The following is a 27,929-nucleotide window of genomic DNA, read 5'->3' as shown; positions in this document are numbered from 1 at the left end:
CGAACAAAAAATAGGCTTCTACCAAAGACATTATAATAATAAGATGCGTAACGGCCATACATTGGTTTTGCACTATGCAGCCACTTTTTTGGTGACGACCAAATTTGCTCTCTTTTCGCTCGCCTAAAATCGTGAGCGTTAAAATCTAAAAATAGAATTGTCTTGCTTGTATGAGTAAAAACAATAAAGGAGATCGTGTGCATGTGTGCGTGCTTATGCTAGAAGACGATTTTAGGGCCGAAATCAATTTTGATCTAAGAAACAAATTTGATTAATGTTTTGGTTTGAAAGAAGTTTTTTATACTCGTTACTCGTAGAGCATTTCTTACCACCCATAATTGCGCGCTTTTTTAAAAATTTAAGTGAATCTTATTTGCATTTTAAATACTTAAAATTTTTATACTAGTAATTTGACTAAATAACTATAATAAATAATTAAAATGTATATAAAGTAAATTATTAAAACTACTGTAATTTAAAACAAAGAATTTTCAAAAAAAAAAAAGAAATTACATTTAAAATATTTCATAAACTAAAATATTAATTATAAAATAAATAAAAATATGAAAACTCTTTATTGCAAAATTGATTTCATTGATGCACGAAGTGCGGACATAAGCACCGAAGAATCATTGACGTCTTATATTTTTCACACGTCGCACGCTGAATACTCTAATGAAAACTATTCTAATATAAAATCATATTTGAAAATTATTATGCATTATTAGGTACATAGATTGTGCTATTATTATTTCTATGTTGAATTTAAATAATTGTTATGTTAAGGCAATGCAAAACTAGAGATTTTAAGTGGTGACAATTTATAAAAAATAATATAGATTTAAAGTCTAAGAACTTCTAATATGAAGGGCATATTTTGTCATTTCTACAATGCATGTGCATACGTGTGCACCAATACAGTGGTCGGCTGTCGCTGTATGCGTACAAGAGAGCTGCTGGCTCTAGAGCTCTCCGCTCACTGGCTTTTGAACAAAATTTCGAGAGAGCCTGGAGCCACTTGAAAAGCCACCACGAAAAAATCGTGTGCAAAAAAATCGTATGGCGTTACGCATCTTGTTATTCTAATGTCTTTGCTTCTACACATACCAGCTTAAAAGCAGCAAGGGCCTGCAAGTAGTACTGAAGGGCATTGAGTCTGATGTTACGCCCGAAGAGATAACTTAGGCGCTAAAGGAAAAGGGATTTTACTCCAAAAGCGTATTCAATATCAGAAACAGAAACAGGCAGCCCCAACCATTCTTCAAGATTGAGCTTGAACCAGAAAACAAGCCTCCTAGAAAAAACGAGGTTCACCCAATTTTCAAACTCCAGCTCCATCTGCACCGTAGGATCACAGCAAACACTGTCAAACTAACAAAGAAAATGGATGCGAGAAAAAATGCAATAACTGTGGGGGCAATCACACAGCAAACTACAGAGGCTGTCCAATCTACAAAGAGCTGAAAATCCGTCTTCACAAAAGAATGAACACGGCGCGGACACACCAAGGAACAGCTACGCTGACACCATCAGAAACAAATCCTGAAGTACTTTTCTCGAAAGCAGCAAGTTTCGCTCCCTGGCCCACATCCAACACTAACAAGATAACATTTGCAAACGTTTTAAAATCCGGTATGACGCTTCCAACCCAAAATTCTCGAACCCCACATAAGGTGCACACAAAATTAGACACACAGCAAAACCATAACCAAGCTGCGCAGCAGGAAACAAAAACTGAAGCTATGATGCAAGCCCTACAAGAGAGCATGATGGAATTTATGACATTTATGAAGACCACCATTCAAGACGTGATGCGTAATCAAAACCTTTTGATACAAATGCTTGTAGCCCAACAATCAAATAAATAATGGCTACCTTACGCATAGCTACGTTTCACAGCGCAAACTTGAGCTAGCTCAATTCCTACATGAGAAGCACATCGACGTAATGCTTCTTTCGGAAACTCATCTCACAAGCAAATACGATTTTCAAATAAGAGACTACCATTTCTATGGTACAAATCATACCGACGGAAAAGCACACGGTGGCACCGCCATACTTATAAGGAACCGTTTGAAGCACCACTTTTACAAAGAATTGGCGGAAAATCATCTTCAGGCCACATCTATCAACTCTCCTCACACTGGGGATCGCGACTTGTGAACCCAAAAGGAAAACAGCTTTATAAGACCATAATAAGCCACTAAAAAACTTGCCCATGTTTCCCCCGGGAGTCCTACATACTGGCCATCAGACCTCAATAAGCTGCCTGACCTGATCGACTTCGCAGTTACGAAAAATATTTCCCGCAGTTTGGTTAAAGCTGAATGTCTGCCGGATTGGTCATCTGATCACTCGCCTGTACTAATTCACCTCCGCCGGTACGCAAAAAACGTGAAGCCACCATACAGATTGACTTCTCACAAAACAAACTGGCTCAGGTATAAAAAATATATAAGATCACACATTGAGCTAAGCCCAAAACTCAATACTGAATCTGATATAGAGAGCTGCACATGTGCATTGCAATCCATCCTTACTGCAGCAGCTCTTACTGCAACACCCAAAATAACAAATACTACAATTAATTCAAAAGAGACCAACGTACAAATCGAGCAACTCGTCAACATAAAACGACTCTTACGCAGAGAATGGCAATCTTCCAGATCCCCAACTGCAAAACAAAAGCTAAAGCTAGCCACACGGAAACTGGCCAACGCTCTGAAACAAGAGGAGGAAGACGATCAGCGCCGATACATAGAGCAACTCTCACCAACAGCCACAAAACAAAAGTCACTGTGGCGAGCCCACTCAACTCTTCGCCCACCGACTGAAACCGTTTTTGAAACTGGGATCGTAGTGATGCAGACAGAGCCACCACATTTGCCGCTCACCCACAAAATGTGTTCACGCCAAACCAGGCTACTAGCACTTTCGCGCTACCGTCCTCACCCGTAAACTGCCACCAGCAACACGTCCTAAAGAAGTAACTAAAATTATCAAAGACAATCTCAGCCCGAAAAAATCCGCCGGCTGCGACCTTATAACACCGGAAATGATCATCCAGCTGCCACACTCTGCAGTTCGCTACATAACCAAGCTCTTTAATGCCATCACCAACCTTGGTTACTTTCTACAACGTTGGAAGAGGTCGATTATCATAATGATTCCAAAGCCTGGTAAGGACCACACAGTCCCTTCATCTTACAGAACAATAAGTCTACTCTCATGCATTTCGAAACTATTCGAAAAATGCCTGCTGATCCGACTTAATCTACATCTGAGATACCACAACATACTCAGCCCATCAATTTGGATTCCGCGAAAGCCACAGAGCCATTGAAAAGGTTAATTGTATTAAAACGGAAATAAGAACTGCATTTGAACATCGCGAATACTGTACAGCAGTATTTTTAGACGTATCCCAAGCATTCGACAGAGTCTGGCTCGACGGCTTAATGTTTAAAATTAAAACAGCCCTACCCGAAAGCACACACAAACTTCTAAAGTCTTACCTCTATGACAGAAAGTTTGCCGTTTACCGTGACGTTTACGCTAAACAGACAAGACTGCCCAACGCTCTTGTTGAACAACATACCACTTCCGAAAGCAGATGAGGTAGCGTACCTAGGAGTACACCTTGACAGAAGACTCACATGGCGCAGGCCCATTGAAGCCAAAAAAACCCAACTGAAACTCAAAGCCAACAACTTACACTGGCTTATCAACTCTGGTTCTCCGCTCAGCTTAGATCACAAAGTCTTACTCTACAATGCTATATTGAAACCTATCTGGACCTATGGCTCAAAGTTATGGGGCAATGCCAGCAATAGCAATATTGAGATCATACAGCGAGCACAATCAAAGATTCTGAGAACCATCACTGGGGCACCGTGGTACGTTCGGAGTGAAAACATCCAAAGAGACTTAAATATCCCATCAGTTACCAATGCAATCACGGAACTTAAGGAAAAATACCATAGCAAGCTATACACGCACACCAACCACCTAGCGAGATGTCTAATTCAGCTCAGCAGACGTTCCCGTCTCCGGCGAACCATAGAACAGTTGGAAAATTAATACAACGGTTCAAAAATACATGTTATAGTTAAGATTTTTAAGCTTATTGTTAGTTCTTATACAAGAAGATTCAATAAATATAAGCAAAGTACAAAAAAAAAAAAAGTGAAATGCAACTAGATGTTGAGGATAGCAAGGCATTTAGTAGTGCTCCTAGAAGATTGTCTTTTGCTGAAAAGGACAAAGTTAGATCTACAAAAAATCTAAGTACACTGCTTTCATAACACCATTAGGACAGTTTGAGTACTTAAGAATGCTAATTGGCTTAACAAATGCACCATTTATATTTCAACGGTTTATAAACAAAGTATTTGAAAAGATGATAAGAGAAGGGAGAGCTATAGTGTATCTGGACGATATAAAGATTGCTACGCCACAATATGAGGAACATATAGAAGAGGTCTTTAAAGTTTTGGTAGAAAACAAACTGAATTTGAGAATGGATAAATGCAGTTTTTTGGAAAAAAAGGTTACATATTTAGGATATGTTATTTCAGAAAGAGGTATACAGGCTGGTGAGGAGAGAATTCTCCAATTCAAACTAAAGTAAGAGGAACTCAAAGTTTTTTGGGGATCTGCTCCTATTTTCAGATATTTATAATAGACTTCTCATTTATTGCAAAACCATTGCATTATTTGACGAAGAAGGACATTAACTTCCTTATAAAAGTTAATTGGCTACATGACTGCGGTTACGAAACACAGTCTCGCAAGTCGACTCCCGTATGGCCTAGCAACCACCACTGACGGTCCTGGTTTTGTTTTTCATAAATAATCCTGAATGGTCAAGTAACTAGTGTGGATTAGCTCATTCTATGGTGCGGACTTCTGGTAGTGGTTCCACTGCGCATCGATATACATAGATATGTAGGTGTATCCAATCAATGAATGTAATCTAAAGGAGAGGCTTCGGGATGTTGGCATAGCTCCCGGAAAGACAATTGTTTCAATTATCAGTAACCAGGTATTGTCCTACGCAGGAATAATAACGCTAGTTGGTGGTCAGTAATCCCTCCGACCGGCCAGTATTTGCAGTAACTTGGTGGCCAGATGAAAACTTGATACTGCCAACAGAGCGGATTATAGTTGGGACCCTAGTGCAAAACGGCGACATACCTGATAAAGGAAAATTCTTGGGAGAATTCCCTCCGAGGAGGTTTTGCGAACGTGGTTCGGGCTCCGAGGGTCGGACAACTTTTTCACACCATCTGCCTGATAACCCTTGACCTAAAAAAATGAAACATCTGTGTTAGATATTGCATTGATTATTTAGGAGTATCCCATAATAAAACATATTGAATCTCAAAACATGTATAAAAACTCGAAATCATACATAATAAAATCAGTACGAAAATAATTCTTGACATATTTACTTTTCCGCAGCCCAATTTGTTTTGTACTTATTGCTGCGACTATTGCCCCTGGTCTTGTACTTGCGGCATTAAAAAAAAAATATATATATATAGGTCCTGGGCCTCCAAAATGCGGCGAGCGAGGAGGGATGAATCGCCATTCAATGCTATCAGTCTGGCAGAATTCGTGTACTGCAGTTTGATGTGATGTGTCCAGGAACAAAAACTTAAGATCACTCAGCTTATTCCGAGCGACGACAATATTGGCAACGTTGTTATTGAAGATAATGCGGATAACACATACAAACATATATTTTTCTGAAAGATAATTTTATTCTCTATTTGATAGAAACACAATTTTTGTTGTTGCTTAGCGTACAACAGAATTCGAAAGACCAGTGACCTTGAAGGAATGTGAAGCTGTTCCTCAGGAAGATCACCCATAATGTGAGAGGCTATATGTGGCTTGGCTCGAAAACATATAATGCATTTGCTGACTGCATTTGCAGTTGTCTTGCGACCGCCAATTGGCCAGAACTGCAGTCGAATTAAAGCGAACCATGAGGGAAAAGGTAGGCATGGAGACTATGTAGATGCATCCTCCATATGCGTCAATGCTGGCATTACTGAATCTATAGATTTCAACAAGGCTATTGGGTACCAGTGCGAGACGAGGAAACTGCAACTTTGGGGTGAGGCAGATATCAGCAGACAAATTTAGCTAAGCAGAATAAATGCCCGAAGGTATACTTTCGCCCTAGTCAAGTTGTTCTGTCCAGAGGGTTTTGGCCTTCGTTATTAAGGGACAGATTAGACTAAGAGGGTCCTAAAAGCGATCAATTGTAGACAAGACAGAGCGCGTTTTAGAACTGCTTTCATGGGGGGCGAATAACAGAATATCCGAGATTGAATCCCAGGCGATACCAAGAGTTTTGGTAATGACGTTGCCAAATTTTAGAAAGGTATCCTTTTCTGGATTATTTTAGCACGATTTTCTTAATTTAAAATGACCTTTATCCAGTAATCCAATGGTCTGCCGCATGATCTCCAAGACTTCTTCGGTTTAGTTACCTCCAGTAATCAAGTCATTAACATAAAAGTCATAAAAAAATATGAAGCTGGCTTTGTTCCGTTGAGGACGGTATCAAGCTTAAATACTTGTACTTTTTCCTGGAATGTGTCACGTCACAAAATGCAAATACATTGGTACATCTTACAGATGTCACCAGTTATAGCAACAGGGAAGGTTCGAAACTGTAACAAAGTGTGAAACAGTTTGGGCCGCAAAGTGCGGCCTGCCATGAGTATATCGTTCAGAGTATCCAGAACAATCATTCAAAGAAAAAACGTACCATAGTTGTTGTGCTGTCTTTCTTTAAAAAGCAGTAATGCATCAAATAAAATTTATATAGTTTCTGCGAGTCAAATGGTATGTGATCTAAAAATAAGTACTCAAGAATAAAGGCTGAATACTTATCTTTGAGCTGGCGATGGCAATTAAATTTGTTTTCCAGATTTAAAAAACGGCGATAGTTTTGTTGATAGGAATCTCCCAATATTTCCGGGCTGTGCTTTGCAGGAAGTTGGACTGAATATTCTCCAGATGGAAGCCTAGAAAATGTAGACTTTAAGTGGGCCTGGCAGTCGAGTGCTTCCTTTGTGCTCTTAGAGACGGATTCAGCAGTGGTTTCTATCTCCCAAAATTTGCGCACCAGTTCCTCCAAACGGATGTCATAATCAGGTATTTGATTCGCATTTCATTTAACAGTAAATGAGGGTTGGAGCTATCACCAGTGAAAATCCATTCAAAACGAGTTTTTTGGAAAATGGGAAGCCCATCGGCCAATTTTATTTGGTCTACACACAGCAGATCAAAGAATTGACAAGCGCCTATCAGCAAGTCAATTTTTCGGGGATCGGCCAAACGAAGACTAGCAGGTATTTTCCAGTCTTCAGAGTTGACAGTTAGATTGGGATGGTTGTCCGTGATATTAGGAGCTAGCAGATCTGCAATATTGGCAACGAACTCTGAAGTTTGAGATTTGAAATTAATATTTACCATCCATCTGAGCTAAATCTGGTATCACCAATTCCAGAAACTGTAGCTGCAGACTTCTTCTTGGGCAAAGTTGTGTAGTTGCGAGCCGGAGTCAAGCAAGCCGCAGCAAGGAACCCAAGATCCTGATTTTTTTTGACTATTAATGACGGCAGTGGCCAATCTCCAAATGACAGGTTTGACAATTCAAAACTTCTTCAAATTCATAATTTACCTTTATTTACAGAAAAGGCTAGATGGCCTAACAAATAAGATTTAGTAAGAGTATTCGTTTATCAAACTTCATTGTGCGCCTACTCAAAAAATAATAATAAAATCTCATCCATTTACTTGAACTACTACCGAAATTTCAATTCATTACATTTTCTAAGATCTAAGAGTATTGACAATGTTAATTAAATTTGTAAGGGTAATCTTAATGAGTATGGTAAGTTTTTAGGTTTTCTATCAAACAAACTATGCATGAGGTAAGAAATATTTTGAATAATACTGTTAGGCCAGATGAGGACATTCAGGCTAGTTGGTGGTCAGTAATCCCTCCGACCGGCCAGTATTTGTAGAGGCTTGATGGCCAGATGAAAACATGATACTGCCAACAGGGCGGATTTAAGTTGGGGCACTAGTTCAAGATGGCGACATACCTGATAAAGGAAAATTCTTTGGAGAATTTCCTTCGAGGAGGTTTTGCGAACCACGTGGTTGGGGCTCCAAGGCGAGGCAACCCACGCGAAGAACACAGATGCCACATCAAATGTTGGGACAGTTTCGTTTTCTCTCCAGTACAGATCCCGTCACAGATCGAACAATCTGTTTTTGGTTATGAAAAAGAACGAGACTGTAATCGCGTGGGCATTTATGTACCGCCAAAATTCCAAAAAATATAGCTGTGCTTCTATTGGAAAATTGGAAGACGCTCTCAGTGCTGGACAACGTTTTAGGACATGTAAACCGATGACTCGTCTGAGTCTATCGACCCCAGCCTAAAAGCATACCCACTTAATGAACCAACCCAACCATAGAGATAAGTTCTCGGTTGTACCTGGCCAACATTACATTTACAATTATTTCTATCTGCAAATTCTCGCTTACCATGCCGACCATTACACAGCGATCGGCATTACAATGTCGTACGTGATGTCCACCTTTAAGGCAGTTTTGGCATAAACCAAACCATTTTGCTTCCTGTAAGCGATCATGGGGCGACAGTCTTCTAAATTGTGGAAAACCAAAAATTATGTGGTCTACATCATTGCAGACGGGGCAGCTACCGAACATTGGTATGTTCAATGTTTTCAAATTTTTGGCATCTTGTCTCCAGAAATGGAAGCAGCATCCTCCCATAATAGCTGGGTTTCACGGTCGTCCTATTGGACAAGACAATAAAGGAGAGAACATTCGGATATTTCCATAGCGGTGCCCATGCTGTGAAATGGCTGTAAACGCAAATTAATTTGGTCGGACAGTTCACGCAGCTTTCCAGAAGATGAACCCTCTACCTTTTATAGGTTCATGATCGCCGAAATGTAAGCCGTGAAAATAAGCCGCATTTTTTGTAGCGCTTATCCAACAAAACCAGGGCATACGAGTAATTTACATCAGTGACCTCTAAAGCACCAACGCGTTGCAACGGCAGCCAAAGCGGGACCTCTTAGGCAAGTCTTGAGGTAATCAAGCTATTTTTAGCCAGTATTGGATTTTTTCGATGACAGTGGAAAACATCGAAATAAGGCGTCAGTGGCGAAATAGAAAACCAAAAGGCCACTCAGGTCCGGGATCTGGACTCATAGTTGAACAAAAAATCTCTGGCACTTTGAGTCTACTGTTCCGTTTGTACAACATACCGCATTTCAAAGACAATGTCTTTGAACTAGTCACTTCCCATTTGATCTTCGTCCAGCTTCTACAGAGAATCATGAGTCAAGGTGGTCTGTTTGGTTTTTATATGTTGATTAGTACTTTGGCACAACAAAAAATATAAGATTAAAAAAAATTAAACTTGTTAACAGTTCTCAAGAACTGAATTTTAAACTGGACAATGTAAAAAGCACACACAATTGTGAACAGTTTTACAAGCACTGTATTTGCATCGGCAACCAAACTGCACACATAATAGCAATGATGTGTGTGTGTTTATGCACAAAGTCGGGTTTTTTCTTTCTCATTCTGCGCTGGTACAATTTCCAGGTGCCCAGGAGGAGTAGGAATAGGGCGATGAGTGCCAAGCCGCCATATGATCGTGAAGACAATCCTGTTCTAAGATCCCCGATAGTGAGACGTAATCGTCGTAAGTCGCGAGGAAGGTTCCCGCGATTATCTGTTTGTGTTCAGTGCTGTCCACTACATTCATGGTCGCGTTATTTATTACTGAAATGCCCTCTCCGATTACTATAACGGGCGCCAGGTGACCGGGGCGTGTGCGACGGTTCTAGATACCAGTTGTTGCGCGCCTGAAGTATTTTGTAGTCTTATGCAGTGGTGCTCACAGTAGCAGCGCAGTCACGTACAGCGAAGGTCCTTGTTCCGCAGTCGGCCACCGTATTACCCTCTTCTAGATCTAATATTACGTTATTATGCTGGACAAAAATAAAAAAAATATCTATCTTTTTACAGCTTAACAGAGCTTTGGGATATTTGATCAGAAAGTACAATAATTCAAAATTTTGAAAAGCCTTTATATGGGAGACCTCTAAAAGGTCGGTTATACTAATATTGGTAAGTTGTTCATTTAATAATTCTTTAATGTCGATGCTGTCTAGTATAAGGGGGCTGATTAAATTTATTTTTGCGAGTGTAACAGTGAGGATTAAGTCCTCAAGGTTAGTAATTATCATTCTATTCTTTGCCAAAATAGTTGCATAAAAATGTTCGACCTCTGCATCTGGTTTCAAAATGTTATTGATGGCCCTTGAAACGTCATTGAGTCTTGTTTGGAATTTAGTGTTGATCTCTATCTGCTTGCTTTCGGATTCTATTAACTGATTTTGTTTGAATTTTATATGTTCCCAGTCATCAAAATCTGGGGTTCCTGCAATTGCCCTATGGGCACTACCTATCATGTTAATGCTACGTGCTTGTCGGTAATGAACGGTCAAGGATGTTATTAAGGGCGCTATGTGCTGTACGTCCGTTTTCAATACCTGTCTCATATGATCTTTGGGTAGTTTGTCTATTAATTTCCATGTCTCGTCGATGTAAGTTTCGAAAGATGTCAAGTTCGTCGTGTGTCCCAAATGAGTGTACGAGTCCCAGATTGTTACGTCTCCGTCAACTATAGGTATGTAGTCCGCGTGGGAGTAGTCGTTGAGTCTCAATGTCGCTTCGGTCAAGGTCATGGTTGCTATTATTAAACTGAAAATATACAACCTAACAAAAAATGTAATTAGTTAAAAATAGTTGTCATGATTTTTTAAATGTCAAAAGCCTATTTAAGATTGTCCTTATGGACCACCCTCCCTTTAATAAGAACCGTCGTACCTAGGTCTGCTTCCACTATACCCTCTGTGAATAGGGGTGATAGTTTATTTCCTAATCGGTTATTGTTTTTTATCCAAACCCGATCGCCTACCAGATACGACTTATAGACCCTTTTTATATTCACTTGGTCAAGTGTCTTTTGCTGTGCTGATGCAATTTTTTCGTTGATCTGAACTGTACTATCCTTGGAGGCTGCGTGAATTGACCTGTTGTACTTTATAGTTGCAAGGAGAATGTTTTCGACAGTGTTCTCTACCTGTGTTTCCAACTTATAAGAGCGTGCTATATCCCCAAGAGTGCCGTGGAACCAAGGTCAAGGCCAATTATGCCATCAAAGTCATTAACTGAAAAAATTGGACTTTACATCGAAAAGATGGATGAGGCATTTCTGCTAGATCTTAGTTTGCCCATGAATTGATTTGACTTGAAAAGGGCTGTCAACTGACACCCAATGTGCCAGTTCGGGAAGGGGTTTTATATAATTTTTTCTATCTCTATCAGAAGTCTGATAATTCGCCCTGCAACCGTTCGTCTTATGAACGGAAGCAGGGAGCTTCCGCTAAAAAATTACAGCTTTCGACTCCGGACAAATCGTCCTCAACCTGTGTCGTTTTATGCTGTGACCGTGACTCGTAGTCACCGCTACTATCTTCTTGGGGTAGATGATTCAGGTTTTGTTTGGTCCTCATGGACTGGTCGACGTAAATTTGATTGTTCCTGTAGCACTGTGCGGGTTGCCTGCGAATTTTGTTTTTGGGGTTTTTCTTCAAGGTGTTTTGCCAAATTTGCTGCGAAAATGCCTCTCTCTTGGGCTAGAGCTAAGGCTGAGGGGAGGTCTATGGGTTGCGCCGGGAAGACCGCCCACTTCAGAGATTTTTTTAATTCTGAGACGAAAACGTGAAGCGCGTCGTTTTTAAATTTTTCGTTTAATATAGCTTCTGCGACGGGGTCGTGCGTCATTAGGGTTTTATTTGTCAGTAGTGTGAGTTTTTTTTCGACTTCGTCGAAATATTGTATTAGTGGCAAGTTGCCCTGCTGAAGCGTGCTTAGTTGCTGTTGGATTACGTGAACCGGTGTCTTGTCCGCGTATGTGAAATCTAACCTAGCAATATTGGCTTTAAAATTCAACACTGTGTTGAATGAGGCCAGCACAGCATCTGCTGGTCCCCTTACTTTGTTTCTGATTATAGCTACTGCCTGGTAGTGTCTTGAGGTGCCGTTGTATGGCTCGAAGACTTTATAGGCTGCGAAAGCGGCTTGCCTCCACGAAACATAGTTTTCTATCTTTCCGTCGAACTCGGGGATAGATTTTGCAACATCTAAGGGCTCGTCGCAGCGGGTCCCTGGCACTATTTCAATTTCTTGGAAAATTTCTATCTGTGGTGCAGAAACTCTAGCTTTACTAAGTTGGTTTGTCAGGGAGGCTATCCTCTCTTCAAATAAGCGGCCTTGTTCCTCAAGGGATGCCTGCACCTTTGCCTCCATCCGGGCAACCTGTTCAGTATTCATTTTTTTTGATTGCTCTAAAGTCCGCTCTAAGTATGAGGGTATTAGTTCGTCACCACTACTGTCGTCCGCCCTTTTTTGGTATTGCCCCGGACACAACATAAAAGATTCAAATCGTTTCGGAATTAATTTTTGTTTAAGCTTATAGAGGTTCTTCAGCACTCTATTGCAACAGGCAGAAATTTATTTTAGTTTGTTTTAATAAACTCTGAAATCTCACACTAGACAGCTCTGAGTATTTTATTTACTTAATTTGAAATAAAAAATGAACATCTCACTTAAATTTTTTTTGATATGAAATTCGAACTTTGATCAAGTGGTGGGGTGACCGCTGCGATATGCTGTTTCCTGTCGGACGCTCGTATTGTTGATTTGTTTTATTAATTCGTTCAGCTCTTTTGGCTGGGGGTCTTTTTTTTTTTTTCGTTGTGAGTGCGTATTTTTTGCACTATTTTTGTACTATTTTTGCGGTTTTTTTTTTCACAAAATTTGTTTTGTTGTTCACTTTGTATCGTACCGCAACTCTTTGCGTTAGCTCGAAGAGTTATTTCGGTTAGATAATAGAGTAACTGTTAACTTGTTGATTTGCTTATTCACTTTATTGAACCGTACCGCGACTCTTTGCGTTAGCTTGAAGAGTTATAGTAAATGGCTAATTTTCCGTTTGGGAGCCAATTAACAAGACCGTTTATTTTAAGTAAAGAATCCTTATTTGATTTATTTATTATATCTCGGCAAAGTAACTTTATTTGTTTTTATTTATTGTACTTGACAATTGGAGAACAAAAATAAAACTGGAACTTAGGGCCAGCTCCGTCGGACCACGAAGCCGCCGCTGCCGCTGGAAAGTCGGCTGAATGTTGAGTCAGCGTCTGCAACGGGCGGTCCGGCAGCTTACGCGTGATGGTTTCTCTGGTTTCTCTCTGGTTTTTGGTCTCTGGTTTCGGCTGCACCTTTGTCACGACGGCATCCGGCGTAACAGCGTTGTCAGCAAACTTAAGCTTGCGCGTGTTAACTTGTACACACAAAAGTGCACCGAAATTAGTTTAACTGTTTCTGAGTTCACGAAAGAAATCGGTAAAGAAATTATACCGATCACGTCGGGGTCACCATATGATAAGGCGCTTCCACTGACTTGGAGAACAATAAAGTAAACATTTCAATTTATATTTCAGTTTATATTTCCCAATATATTTTTTGCCACACAGGGCTGTAACTTTGGGGGTGAAATAATTAATGTTTTAAGCGATATTTTTTTTCATACAAAGTCTTAGGCGACTACTTATCATTTCTTATTTTTAACTGAACTGGAGTGGGCGGAGTTGTTGTCCAAGATAATTTGGCTTCTGACGTCGTTGTTGTTGCTGTTGCGGCTGCTGCTGATGAGTTCCTCCAGAAATGAAAAGTCACGGGATCGACTTCAATTTCGCACTTTATTACAACACTTGTAAATTAAGACTAACTTAAAACTAACATTGGGAATACCGCGGGACCGCGGAGTGGTGAATACCTTGCGGGAAGGAGGCAGAGCTAGAGGAGAGAAGGAGAGCGCGAGCAGCGGTGCTTGCGAGCCGTGGAGGAGCTTTGAGTACAAGCATTGGCCGCTTACACTGCCGCTCAACTGTTTGCGCCCTTCTGGCGTGAACAAACAATAATCGTTATTTATAACACGGTCTCATATTTTAACGATTTTCCACGACTTCAATTACAAACTTTAAAAAAAACGGCGGCAGTGCCCGTACCGAACCGATTGAAAGCAAGAGTGTATCACAGCAGTACCGGAGTGATCAACACTTACTTTGTAACTGACTTCGCTATGCAGAAGGCAAATGAGCAAGTGTCTTAAGATAAAGATTTAACAGCTGTGCTCGCTGCACAGAGCAATGTTCAAGAATAATAAAATATAATAAAATAAATAACATTTATTGTGAGCTGCTACTGGCTGCGGCCGGCATAAGCAAACACCATATATATTTACTTAAAACATTCAAAATTTGTTTATTTTGTATCATTACGGTTTACGGAATGAATATGTTTTTAATTAAAACTCAAAAAAGAAAATGTGCATATGATTTAATAGCAGCAACCGCTTCGCTCCATCAATGACGGGACACTTCATTTTTCCCGCACCCCGTGCCGACTCAGCATGGCGTTATCCGCCGTTGGAGCGCTGAACGCTTCCGTAATATTGTAGCACGGTGAAAACTGCAGGGTTCGCAATACGGTCGATGGCGAAGTCGACGTCAACCCGGATACCTCCGGCTACCGAGGCTTAGCGGCGACGAATTACTAAACGCTTGGGCCGGCGAACGCAGCACATACAAACTACTTAAGATTAGGATTATTAAATTCTTTAGTTATAAATTCAAAATGCGGAGGGCAGAGTGCAGTTGATTCCAAAATAAAAAAATAAAGGATATTAATAACATGAAATAATTATATAGCCGACCCACTGCGGTGACCTGCCCCGGGCTGTTCATGTGCGCAAAGGTATATGGTGAAGTAAAAAAAAGTGGCCAAGCTACCGCTGTGAATTAGATTCACGGGCGTTAGAGCATTACAAAATGAATTTGATAACCGCTGCGGTAGCTAGCGGAGAGAACGCTGTAGTCGAGTTCCCCGACTATCTGATACCCGTTACTCAGCTAGTGGAAGTGCGAAGGAGAGTCTTCAGCACTGACAGTTATTGGCAGTTTGTGGTCGTTAGAGTGGGCGATCGATAGAAATTTACAGACGGACATATATACAGACGGACAGACGGACGGACGGACAGACGAACATGGCCAAATCGAATCGGCTATTGATCCTGATCAAGAATATATATACTCGGAAAAGCTTCCTTCTGCCTGTTACATACTTTTCAACGAATCTAGTGTACCATTTTACTCTACGAGTAATAAGACAAAGAAAATGGTGTGGGTATTTCACTAGATAAGCTCCGTGTTATCAACACAGAAGGGGCCGCCTAATGTATTGTGTGGCAACCGTACCTTAGTAGGTCCAAAAGCCAAAACGGAATAATAACGGGTATCAGGTAGTCGGGGAACTTCTCTCTTGTTTTTAATTTTAGCAACATCACACTAAAGTTAATAATTAGCCCTCAGAGTCTTCACGTTGAAAGTGACTTGGTGCTAATACAAGTACCCAAAGGTAACACAATTATATAAAACCTCGTCAAACCACCTCACTTTTAACGCTGGTAAGTGAGGTGTTTTCAGTGAAAAGACACTATAATAAAGAGCCCTAATCTGTTTTTTAAGTCATTCAATTAATATGGAGGAAATGAAGGCAGCTCTTACGAAGTTTGAGACCACTCTGGCCCTATTACTTGGCCAGATGACTGAGGGTAAGGATATGTAATTTAAGGATATTTAAACCCCCGCCCGCACTGAGTATGACTTAAAGGAAATTTTCAGATTGCTGGATTGTGTGAAAGAGCTGCAGATTTTTGAGGCCGAGGTTAGTAGTTACGATTATCAAGGAAAGGCCTCTTTACCGTTCCATAGTTGTTAGCATAAGGCAGAAGATTAGCGGTAAGCCGAGACTACCCTTCTATATTACATTGATCTGAAAGACGACTGGCCTGAGATAAAAAGATCCCTAATGCTCCATTACGCCGATAAGCAAGATCTACTTACCTTGAAAAACCAAATGGGTAAAATGACTCAGGGGGCAAAGACCGTGGAAGCCTTTACTTATTGCAATGCAATGAGTACTTAATGAAATAATCGACAAGAAAAATGAATCCCTAATAATAGCTAAAGGGTAAAAATTCTACTTTTAGCCATTTCCTCCCTGAGTGTTCACTCATTAATTTACATTAACACTCAGCAGAAGCAAAGGAGGAACTTGAATCTGTGATTGATGTGTGCTTAACCATTTTCGACCCACTTTCGCCGGGTGAGGCCGTTCAAACAAGCCTTCAAGCAGAGATCCTAACAAGCACTCTGAACCCATCTACCCTTACACCCCGGCCATTAGAGGAGAAGTAGAAAATTAAGTCGAAGAACTCCTACTTAGGCCCTTCGAAAGCCCCTACAATTCCCATTTGGGTAGTCCCAAAAAAACCGAAGCCTAATGGGGAAAATAATATCGAATGGTAATTGATTTTAAGCATCTTAACGCCGTCACTATCTCTGCCACCTACCCAATCCCCGTTATAACGTCTACCTTGTCTAGTTTAGGAGAGGCCAAGTTCTTCACGGCCCTCGACTTATTGTCTGCGTTTAATCAAATTCACCTGAAAAAATTTGACATCGCAGAAACTGCATTTCCTACATTGAATGGGAAACCTTTTTGACTGAAAAATGCCCGTGCAATTTTCCACTGATCGACGATGTATTACGAGAATATATCGGTAACATTTGTTACAAATACGTTGACAATATTATTGTCCTTAGTGAAGACTACGAGTCTCACTGGCGCAAACTACACGAAACCTAGCACCGGATGGGATCCAAGCTGATGGGAAGAAGGTGAAAGCCATAGAAAAAATGCTTCAACCGACGAATCTTAAAGAACTCTTAAGCTTCTTTGAAATAACTTCCTATTACTACGCCAATCGCATAACCACTAACGAGGTGAGAGCATGCTTAAGGTAAAGCGTTCCAATCGAGACTAATTTTAATCTCACTCGATGAGGAAGCCATAAAAGACTTTGATGACCTTAAAGACATCGTTGCTTCCTCAGAGGTTTTAGATTTCCCAGTCTTTAATAAAACTTTCCATTTAACAACTGATACTTCTTATTATGCCATAGGGGTCGTTCTATCTCAAAACGATGACGGAAATGATCGCCAAAACAGCTCGCTCATTAAATAAAACGGAAGAAAACTTTCGACCATCAACCAGTCGACCTCCTTTTTGATACATACATACAAATACATACAAAACACACGCAAATAACAATAAAAACTAAAAATAAATGTATAAAAATATGTATAATAAGAGAAAACGCTATAGTCGAGTTCCCCAACTGTCTGATACACAGCGAACGTGACTCTTCATCACTGACAGTTTTTGGAAAATCGAGAAAAATTTACGACTTACAAAAATGTGAAAAACATTTATGAAAACATTTTTCAAAAGTATGGGCAACAAATTTGCCCTGCGTCTATGTCTCTGAAGTCTGCATGCTTAATCTTAACTTTCTAGCTTTTATAGTTCCTGAGATCTCGACGTTCATACGGACAGACAAACGGACGGACATGGCCAAAACGACTGGTCCTGGATCCTGATGAAGAATGTAATAAGTATGAAGAATAAAGTATATGCTGTATATGGTCGGAAACGCTTCCTTCTGTCTGTTACATACTTTTCAACGAATTTAGTATACCCTATTACTCTACGAGTAACAGCTATAAAATTTTTAGCCCGCAGGATTTAAGTAATATCTAGCAGTGATGGCCCTTTTTGTCGCTTCTTTGCTATACATCGCAGGGAGGAAAGTAACTTCCACCAAAGGCATTCCATCGCACCGGAGCATCGTCGAACTGGAGGCTTAGACCGTCAGTGAGACCCCCGCAAAGATCTGCGGGTCGCAAATTTTCGAAGGAGGAAGAGTTAACGGTGGAGCACTAACCGCTTGGCTCTACCATTCCCCGTCGCACGGCGACATCCGCCGTACCAATCACGGGAACGCTGACACAGCGTGGCGATATCCGCCGTTGAAGCGCTGACCGCTTGCCGTGTAGTAATACAGTCGACACCGAAGTCGACGTCAACTTAAATACCGTCGACTACCAAGGCTTAGCGGCGACCAAGTACCAAAGGCTTGGGAAGAACTAATTGGGCCGGCGAATGCAGCTCATACAAACTAATTAAGATTAGGATTATTAAATGGATTATTATTAAAAGCGTCGGATCAAACTTTGCTGCCACTTGTTACTTAAGAAATTACATCGAATACGGATAACACCGGATCACAAAAGCTTAGCGTTATTATTTTTATATTCCAACTTTCAAAGCTGTGGCAGCATTTTCATATGCCGTATGGATTAGATAATTAAACTGGACACCTTCTCGGCCTAATTAAATTGCGTTGCATAAAAAATCTTGTAAAGCTTTCTGATCGGAGTCACATCACGGACTTACAAAATCTTTTAGCGATAATGGCAAATAAAACGGAATGCGCGAAAGCTAATACATTCCCACAACTAATAGCTAGCGACCGACGATTGGCGAGATGGGCATTCCGATCAGACACGGATTCGCTTGGGTGTAAATAATTATGTCATAGCACAATTAATTCCAACGGAGATTCGCTAGGGGTATAAGATTTCCGGATAGCTGACATTTTATTGGTGTAAGTCGAGACTTGAAAGGTTCCCAATTTTATAACCACGTCTGATTAGCAACGACGTAGGCCTTATTAAGGATCGCACGTTTTCTTCTGAAATGCGATAGTAAGATCTAACTACAATATAACTGTTACATTTCAATTTCCTTGGAAGAAAATACACCCAATTAAAATCAACGCGATTAAAAAATCTATACCAATTTACGTTGTAATCTTGCAGTGGCTTGCCCCACAATGGACGTCAAAGTTATCTAATGCACGATTAAAAATTAAATTAAGAGGGTTTAAACTAATTCTCGACACACGCGGTACCCAAAGTAAGTAACGAGCGCGGATTGTTTTTGGCCTATGGAGCCCCCAGGACCGTGGTGTACGAATTTGACCAATCGGGAACTCGTTTAATGCTGATATCCACTGCTACCTAAATCAACATACTCATCTGCCTGTAGTATATGTACATTTGATATACAGACAGACAGACGAACATGACCAGATCAACTCGCTTATTAATCAAGAATATATATACTTTATATGGTTGGAAACGCTTTCTTCTGCCTGTTTCATGCTTTTCAATTAATCTAGTATACACTTTTACTCTACGAGTATTGCAAATCACCACCGCTAAGGGTCAAACAAGACAGACCGTTGCGAGGAAGTACTATTTGCTGAGGTCACTAGGCGTGATATCGGCATCTTTGGCATCAGCTGTGTCAGAAATGCTCTGAATTGCTTAGTTTTAAAATATAGTCCACCACTAGCTACGTTGCATTTCCAGCTTCCGCCCGGGGTACGATTTCAGAATTCTCGATTATGTCTTTTCAAGCGAACTGTGGTTGAGTGCAGATGCACCAATTTTTGTTTACCTTGCTTTTTATTAAACCTGTGAGCGTGCCGAAAAAATATATGGACACCCGATTGAAATAAAAAAATTATTAAACAATTAATAAATTTAAATAAAATAAATAGGAGTAAAACTCTCCCGTGAGTTACCTGCCGCCGATTGATAGTTTTAGAAATTCGTGGATAACGAGAGAATTCCACCCAGGTTAATCATACGCACCTGACCCGCCGAAAAATGTTGGTTCAGTTGCTGATGAACAGCACTTACGGCGGCGCAATGGTCGCACCTATGAAAACGTGATAAAGCTAATGTCGCAAGCGCGTCTCGACGACCGCCGCGCATAGTTTTCTTAAAGTATCCACCGCCACCGCGTACAGTTTAAAGGTATTTTGGCGATCTTGTGGTCTCCGCCCATTTAATTGCACCGCCCAAAATGGTTTAAACTATTGTGCCTCGATCCAACTAATTTGACCCAGGAACATAAATTTTATATTTAAGGAGAAGAGAGAAAAAATTTTGAATAATTTTTTGTTGGGAGTTTTTATTTAAGTAAAAAACACCACTTAAAATTTATCTTTTAAAACAAAAACATTTTTTTTTTACCTTCCGCGGGTTTAATACCATCAAAAAATGAGCGAAAAGATTATTAAAGGCCACTTTTCAAGGGAAAACCATAGTATTATGAAATTCAAAGATAAATTCAAAGCATCACCTCGACGGGAGATCGATCTTTCGGCGAGGGATGAGTTGCCCAACCCTATGCATACCCCATCCCCATACCCCAGCATAACTTTTCGTAGTTTAAATTAACGTTCTCTTAGAGCTACCCCATCATAATTGTATGGCCATTTTGGTTTTATATTCGTTTGAGCATACCTTCGAGTGCGTTGCTATTTATGAGTTAAACAATGAAAGCTTAAACCAACATTTTTCTGAACCTAGCTAATGTCTCGACAGTAGTGGGGTGCAGAAGCGATCACCAGAGCTTCGCTAGCGGTAGTTGATCACAGGCAGGCATCATAGAAGCAGAAAAGATCTTTGAAACTCCTTTTGAAATAAACTTGAAATAATGTCGTTCAAGATATACAAATACATATCAGTTTATTATCGCGCACAGAATGGCTTCCTCTAGGGTAGTTGGAATCCGTGCTGAGGTTTTGCCAAGATTTACCCTCACCAAGGAGTTTGATTATGACATAAATAGGTATCACATAGGACCATAGTCCTTTCAGTGCGCTAGTCCTTCTAAATGAAAATGAAATGAAAAACCTAGACACAGACATGAAACTTATTAGACTATGCGCTTATATCAACCACGCACTCTCCCCGTTCCTACATAACCAAATGACTTACATAAAATACATTTAAAAATACCTTATTTCGCGACTTGTTGTGCAATTGTAAAAATTTAAATTAAATTAGTCAATAAAATTATTAGATTCGTTTATATTTTGGCTACGGAAACATTTACGACATTCATGTGTCAATTAAACTACTATGCTTTTAACCTCTTAAAATGAAATATAAAAGTTATAATAAAAACGAAATTGCTGCCAAAATTGGTTCACCAAGTGCCACGCAACTAGGTGCGTGGAATACTTACCAACTTTACTGCTGAGTACTATATATTGGATGTACGTAACCTATATTATCAATTCGCCATTGCAAACTTACCAAGGCTTTGTATTTTGGAGAACATCTATGAGGGACTGTAACTGATGTCGAAAATTATCACTCACAGTACATTTTGATTTGGATGATCCTCGTGGGTAACTCGAACTGATGAATTGGAAATCCTAAGAAAAAAGAAGCAGTATTGTACTTTAGAATTTTTGATTTACTTTTATTGTTAAAGGACAATAGCTATTAGCTATACATTTCTTTCAAGTCGGCATCTGCCCATAACAACCTGAAGGGCAATATAAGATTTTTGTACCCGTTACTCATAGATTATTTGTAGATAACTACATATATATTCTTGAACACTTGATTCTTTACCACTTGCTAAGCTCATCTGTCCGTCTATACAAACGTCGAGATCTTGGAAACTTAAAGATCTATAAGGTCATTTGCCAATTCGATCAATATGCCAAAAACATTTTGAACACACTGACATTTTCTAAAATGTTTTGCCATTTTACTTTCCCACATTTTTTTTCCCACGCCCACTCTAACTTTGAAAAACGTGTTGATTTTTTGCCCATTTTACTAAGAAAATTTGATGCCTTTACGAGTCTAAAGTTACGGGGATCCGTCCGCGATTTCACAAAATTCGATTTTAAGGCCTGGGACCTGCCATTAAGATGGAATTTAACCGGTCGGGTCAGTCGGTTATTACGACCAACTCTGCACAGCTCCCTTATCAGGGCATAATGGCAACGGCTGGTCCAGAGGCGGTCATAGACGAAGATCCAAGTTCTATGACCGGAGCCTCTCAGGTGCACTTACCTAAAATACCAAAAAAAACAAGAGAGAACGCTATAGTCAAGTTCCCCGACTATCTGATACCCGTTACTCAGCTAGTGGAAGTACGAAGGAGAGTCTTTAACACTGACAGTTTTTGGGGGTTTGTGGGCGTTAGAAAGGGAGTGGCAAAAGATTTTTGGCAATTCGATAGAAATTTACAAGACTAATACAAAAATGAAAAAATATCAAAACATGGTTTATGGGCGTTAGAGTGGGCGTGGCAAAAAGTTTCTTGGCAAATCGATAGAAATTTACATGATCAATACAAAAATGAAAAAATATCAAAACATTTTTCAAAAGTGTGGGCGTGGCAGCTTTGGCGGTTTGTGGGCGTTAGAGTGGGCGTGGCAACATGAATCGACAAACTTGCGCTGCGTCTTTTACTCTGGAGTCTGTATGCTTAATTTCAACTATCTAGCTTTTGTAGTTCCTGAGATCTCGACGTTCATACGGACAGACAGACGGACGAACAGACGGACATGGCCAGATCGACTCGGCTATTGATCCTGATCAAGAATATATATACTTTATATGGTCGGAAACGCTTCCTTCTGCTTGTTACATACTTTTCAACAAATCTAGTATACCCTTTTACTCTACGAGTAACGGGTATAAAATTTGGGCTTAATTACAATTATTGATCAATCAATAATTATATCAGCCTTAGAAATAGGCCAGATGCGGTCACCGGTAGTGTGTCGTTATTCACACACTACTGCACACACACCAGGGCTTGGCGGGTAGATCTTTCGAGCCATTAGGCCACAGTTCTACCCTCACTTTCTTCCTTCTCCACGGGCTGAATTCTTTTGACGGTGCTATCGGTAACGACACCCTAAATAATTTAAAGGCTTTGCTGAATCATACTCCTGCTATTAAAATTCCGCTTCTCGCCAAAAGTTCTCTCAATGGAAACTCCGTGTCGGACGCGAAACTTCCAGATGAGATGAGACGAACCTTCCCGTAATGAATTCCGACAAATAATTTCACACAATCTACTCTTGGTGGAGCTTATTATTTTACGACCCTCGATCTGACAAGGGGATTTTACTAGATACAGTCCGATACCGCCAAAACGGCATTCTTGACGTTGAATGGAATGAATTAAAAAAAACGCCCACGCCATTTCCCAGCGTTTGATCGATGATGTACTTCGGGAGCACATCGGCAATATATGTTATGTACGATACATTGACGATATCATCTTCTTCAGTAAGAACTATAACTGTCATTGGCTTAACCTTCGTTGGGTATTTGACAGTCTGAAAATGGCAAAACTTAAAGTGAACTTAATTTCTGTCCACTCAGGTTGACTGCCTCGGGTATATAGCCAGCCATGACGGCCGACAAAAAGAAGATAAGTCCTTCGACTTATATCGAGGAACGGAAGACTTTCCTCCGCATGACACTATCTAATAGAAAGCCAAACCTTTGACTAACTTCATGAGGCAAATCATAAACTCCTAATTAAAGAAACATTTTTTTGGAGGGATTCCAAAATCGTTGTTCAGACGAACATGAATATTTAAAAGGACGCTGCAGCAATGCCTTATCTAAAAATAAACAACGCCTGAGCGTTAGGATATAGATATCTGGGATAAACAACGAACTCCTGCGAGGGTTTCATCCCTTAAATAAAGATGCAAGCGATCACGTAGCATTTCCTTGAAGATAAGGAATATCGTGCAGTAGAAAATTCCTGCACTTAAGACAGTTTTCCACATCTGGGGAACAGATGGCCACTGCGTTGGTCTAGTTAGAGATAAGATTAGAATATGTAAATTTCACGTTAGCTACCTAAGCTAGGACTTAGAAAATAAAGATTCAGTTTGAAATTATCAACTCACAAGTAAAGTCTTCTTAATTGGAACCTTTAAATTTGGTCAATCAAGCCTTCGAAGAAATTGAACTTCGTAAAACTCTGCAGTTTCCCCCTATATGGTAAGGGACTCAGAGAAAGGCCAGCTCCTTTAAGCATATAATAATATAAATAAAAAAAAAGTACCAAATAAATGCCATAGAGCATTATAAATAAACAGCTCATTAATTGAGTGCAGTCTAAATGCCATTAGAGCATTAGTGGAGAAAAAGAGTGCTAAATAAATGCCTCTTCTGACTGGACTACTTAAATAAAAAGTGCCAAAAACAAAATCATCGATAAACAACGACGAGAAGGAAGACCCGGAGCCTGTGAGAAGATCATCGCCAACAACAGCAGCAGCAACAAGAACAGCAGCAGTTAAGACGGCAGCACCAACAACAGAGCAACGCACCAACGCAGGACGCAAAAAGATAAGCTCAACATTACTTTTTTTTATCGTATTACTTCTAAGAATTTCTTATTATAATGATGTCGGAAAAAAGCATACAATTTTTAAAGAAGCAGTCCGAAATTATTTTGGAAATTAGGAAGTTGGAAGAAAAACCAACATTGTCAGATTCCGATTTAGTAAGCTTAGAGGAGCTTCAAAAATGCTTTATTGATAATCATAGTAATTTGATAAAGATCGGCGTTGTCGATCATGAATATTTTAATTCAAAGCAGTATGACCTAATAATGATGGTCTTAGCACAAATTAAAATTAAAACTGAAACAAGAGAGAACGCTATAGTCGAGTTCCCCGACTATCTGATACCCGTTACTCAGCTAGTATAAGTGCGAAGGACAGTTTTTGGCGGTTTGTGGGCGTTAGAGTGGGCGTGGCAAAAAGTTTTTTTGCATATCGATAGAAATTTTCAAGACCAATACAAAAATGAAAAAATATTAAAACATTTTTCAAAAGTGTGGGCGTGGCAGTTTTGGGCGGTTTGTGGGCGTTAGAGTGGGCGTGGCAAAAAGTTTTTTTGCAAATCGATAGAAATTTACAAGACCAATACAAAAATGAAAAAATATTAAAACATTTTTCAAAAGTGTGGGCGTCGCAGTTTTAGGCGGTTTGTGGGCGTTAGAGTGGGCGTGGCAGCATGATTCGACAAACTTGCGCTGCGTCTATGTCCCTGGAGTCTGTATGCCTAATCTCAACTTTCTAGCTTTTGTAGTTCCTGAGATCTCGACGTTCATACGGACAGACAGACGGACAGACGGACAGACGGACGGACAGACGGACATGGCCAAATCGACTCGGCTATTGATCCTGATCAAGAATTTATATACTTTATATGGTCGGAAACGCTTCCTTCTGCCTGTTACATACTTTTCAACGAATCTAGTATACCCTTTTACTCTACGAGTAACGGGTATAAAAAGTAAAAAAAGTAGTAGTTCCGTTGAGCTCCCAGTCACCATTTCAAACCCGGAGAAGAAGGGTGTTACCGCCGTAATTTAAATTCAACCGCCAACTAGGCGAAAAAGGCGTAACCCTGAAAACCTTTGGTAAAAGTGTTACCCATGATCTGCGGTTATTGGATAGGGCAACACTTGTACGACACTTGAGGAAACACTGGCGAAGGAGAAAAAACAAAGTTTTTTGAAGCTGCTCGCTTGCTAAAATAAATTATATAAAAATAAAGTGACTGCTAAAAAAGGTTGTTTATTATTGCTCTCCCTAGGCCCAAATCAATAAGTGCCTCAACATTTCTTTAAAAAACTTTGTTAGTACTTAATATTAAGCACAATTAAAAGTAACGCCAACCATTTGTGAAATTCAAACGGAACACACGCATACCTATAAGCCAAGATACACACGTACACGTATGAAGGCTATGTATGTGTAGAACTCTGTTGAAGTAGATCACGCCAAGGACCGACGCCATTACACTATGGGAAATTTGACCACTTTTTCTGGCCTAAATTAATAACTCCAGAACGGGGAGAGATTTTCAATTGGTGTTTTTTGTATGGGGTTACAGTAGTCCATACCTTTTATGGTACCAAAAATTGTGGGCGTGGCACCGCCCTTTCTATTTTTTGTTATTTATAACTCCAGAACGAATAAAGATATTTAATTTTTTTTTTTTTTGCATTAATTTGTACTAGACCATATCTAAACGTACCCCAAAAACTGGGGGCGTGGCACAGTCCCTTATATTTATATTATTAATTTTCGTAAAGGCTTTCTTTCATTTTGTATGCTTTTTTTAATCTCAGCAAAAACAACTGATTTCGTGATAGAGTTTATATACTTACTTATTTTACAGAAGTTAACAACAATACTACTAATAAAAATAACGAAACAATTCAGCAACCGCCTTGTTTAACTCCCGTTTAGCATGAGATTACTCTGAATTTGGAAAAGTAGGGTTAAGTCTAAAATCTATAAATTCTCCCAAAATCGGTAAAAGTGGTTTTTAAAATTACAATAATCTGAACAAGAATTAAATAAGCTACAACATGAGGTATATTTTATTGATGCAATCTGCTGCAATCACTTTAAATCTCTATTCAAAGATACGCATTATAAAAAAAAATACTTTTGTAAAGCAACTAAGATTTTTACTAAATTACTGGGACAACACTAGTTTTTTTTCTATGGAATGTTGCAAACGCCTAATAGAATGATTAAAATACTTTTTACAGAATGAAAATTAACGTTTTGGTTCCACAGATATTAGAACTTTTGTAACGAAAGAAAAACTTAATGTTGCAGATTGTTTTTTTTGTGTACGCGCAGGTGTTTTAACAGCTGATTTCTTTCTTGTGGCGCCATCTATTAAAATTTCTAGTACGCAGCACTAAAGATTGGTCAATTTTGAATGCGTACACTAAATATTATTGTAATATTCCGACTTTCAGAAAATGGGTTTTGGCCAGAAAAAGGGGTAAAATTTCCCATAGTGCATTAGTTGTGAAATTATCTCTGACGAAGAAACCGACCTCGGAAATGGAGAGAGATGTAACTCTTTCCGGTTCATGCAATAAGAACCGACTATCCAGCGGCGTCCAAAACTGGGTGCAGTGCGACGTATGCAAGGCATGGTACCACTTCGCCTGCGTTGGAGTCGATGCCTCTATTGCACAGTCACAATGGACGTGCGACTCGTGCAAACTTGTCGACGATACCCCTTCCACCTCACAGCAAGCCGCTTTACAACGCAACGAACTGACAAATACCTTGTCGAAAGATGGCGACATAATACAAATCGAATCCAATCCCAATAAGCCAGCTGAGACATGCTCAAAAAACTTGATGATAGAGATGCTAGAAGAGACACGCCAAGTGGAAAAGAAATATATCGAGCAGAAATATGCAATACTTGCACAGCAGCAGGGGACATAGGAAAGACACATTTGGACCAACTGCAACTAGCAGCAAGGCCAATATTACCAGCGGATCTGCCGACTTTCAATGGCAACCCAGCAGACTGGCCAATTTTCATAAGCATGTACGAGAACAGCTGCTCGGTAGCCGGATTTTCAGACGCTGAAAACATGCTTTTCAAACGACGTTTTTAAGTATACTTTTAGATTCGTGAGACTTCAAAGAGAAGTTCTAAATGGAGAATCTATACCAACAAAACGAGAAGCCCTACAAGTATTAATGTCGATTTTTGATCCCTTGGGCCTGTTATCCTGCTACACGATCGACCTTAAAATGCTACTGCAAAAAGTATGGCGAGCAGGCATAGACTGGGACGAAGAACTGCCAGACGCCTTGTTCTCGTCATGGCAACAATGGAAAACGGTCCTGCTTCAAGCTACCGAATTGGAATTTCCTCGCTTCTACTCCACTTTGCTGCCGAATGCCGACCAGATTGATCAACACACGTTTGTAGACGCGAGCGAGTACGCCTACGCAGCAGTCACATATCTTCGTATCAAGCGAGGAGCAGACGTCGACACAGTACTGGTAGCAGCCAAATGTAAGGTCGCCCCACTAAAACCAGTCTCAATACCACGCATGGAACTACTGGTGTTAG

At 40.0% G+C, this 27,929-nt stretch overlaps 1 protein-coding gene across 13 annotated transcripts in view; it reads right to left on the bottom strand.

Moving 5' to 3' along the window:
• LOC26536261 (unconventional myosin-VIIa) overlaps positions 1–27,929 on the bottom strand; it is an 893,412-nt gene that overhangs the window by 505,177 nt on the left and 360,306 nt on the right. For 12 of the 13 annotated variants that reach the window (XM_039377684.2, XM_039377686.2, XM_039377690.2 and 9 more), the window contains exon 10: positions 21,282–21,403. In XM_039377684.2, the coding sequence (XP_039233618.1) occupies positions 21,282–21,403 (122 nt within the window). Of the gene's footprint in view, positions 1–5,196; positions 5,308–21,281; positions 21,404–27,929 lie in introns of all 13 variants that reach the window. The other variant, XR_005562207.2, reaches the window with a different exon arrangement.

This window comes from Drosophila yakuba, chromosome X (assembly GCF_016746365.2).
Source record: "Drosophila yakuba strain Tai18E2 chromosome X, Prin_Dyak_Tai18E2_2.1, whole genome shotgun sequence".
Classification (NCBI taxonomy): domain Eukaryota; kingdom Metazoa; phylum Arthropoda; class Insecta; order Diptera; family Drosophilidae; genus Drosophila; species Drosophila yakuba.
This window is presented reverse-complemented; position numbering and strand designations above follow the sequence as displayed.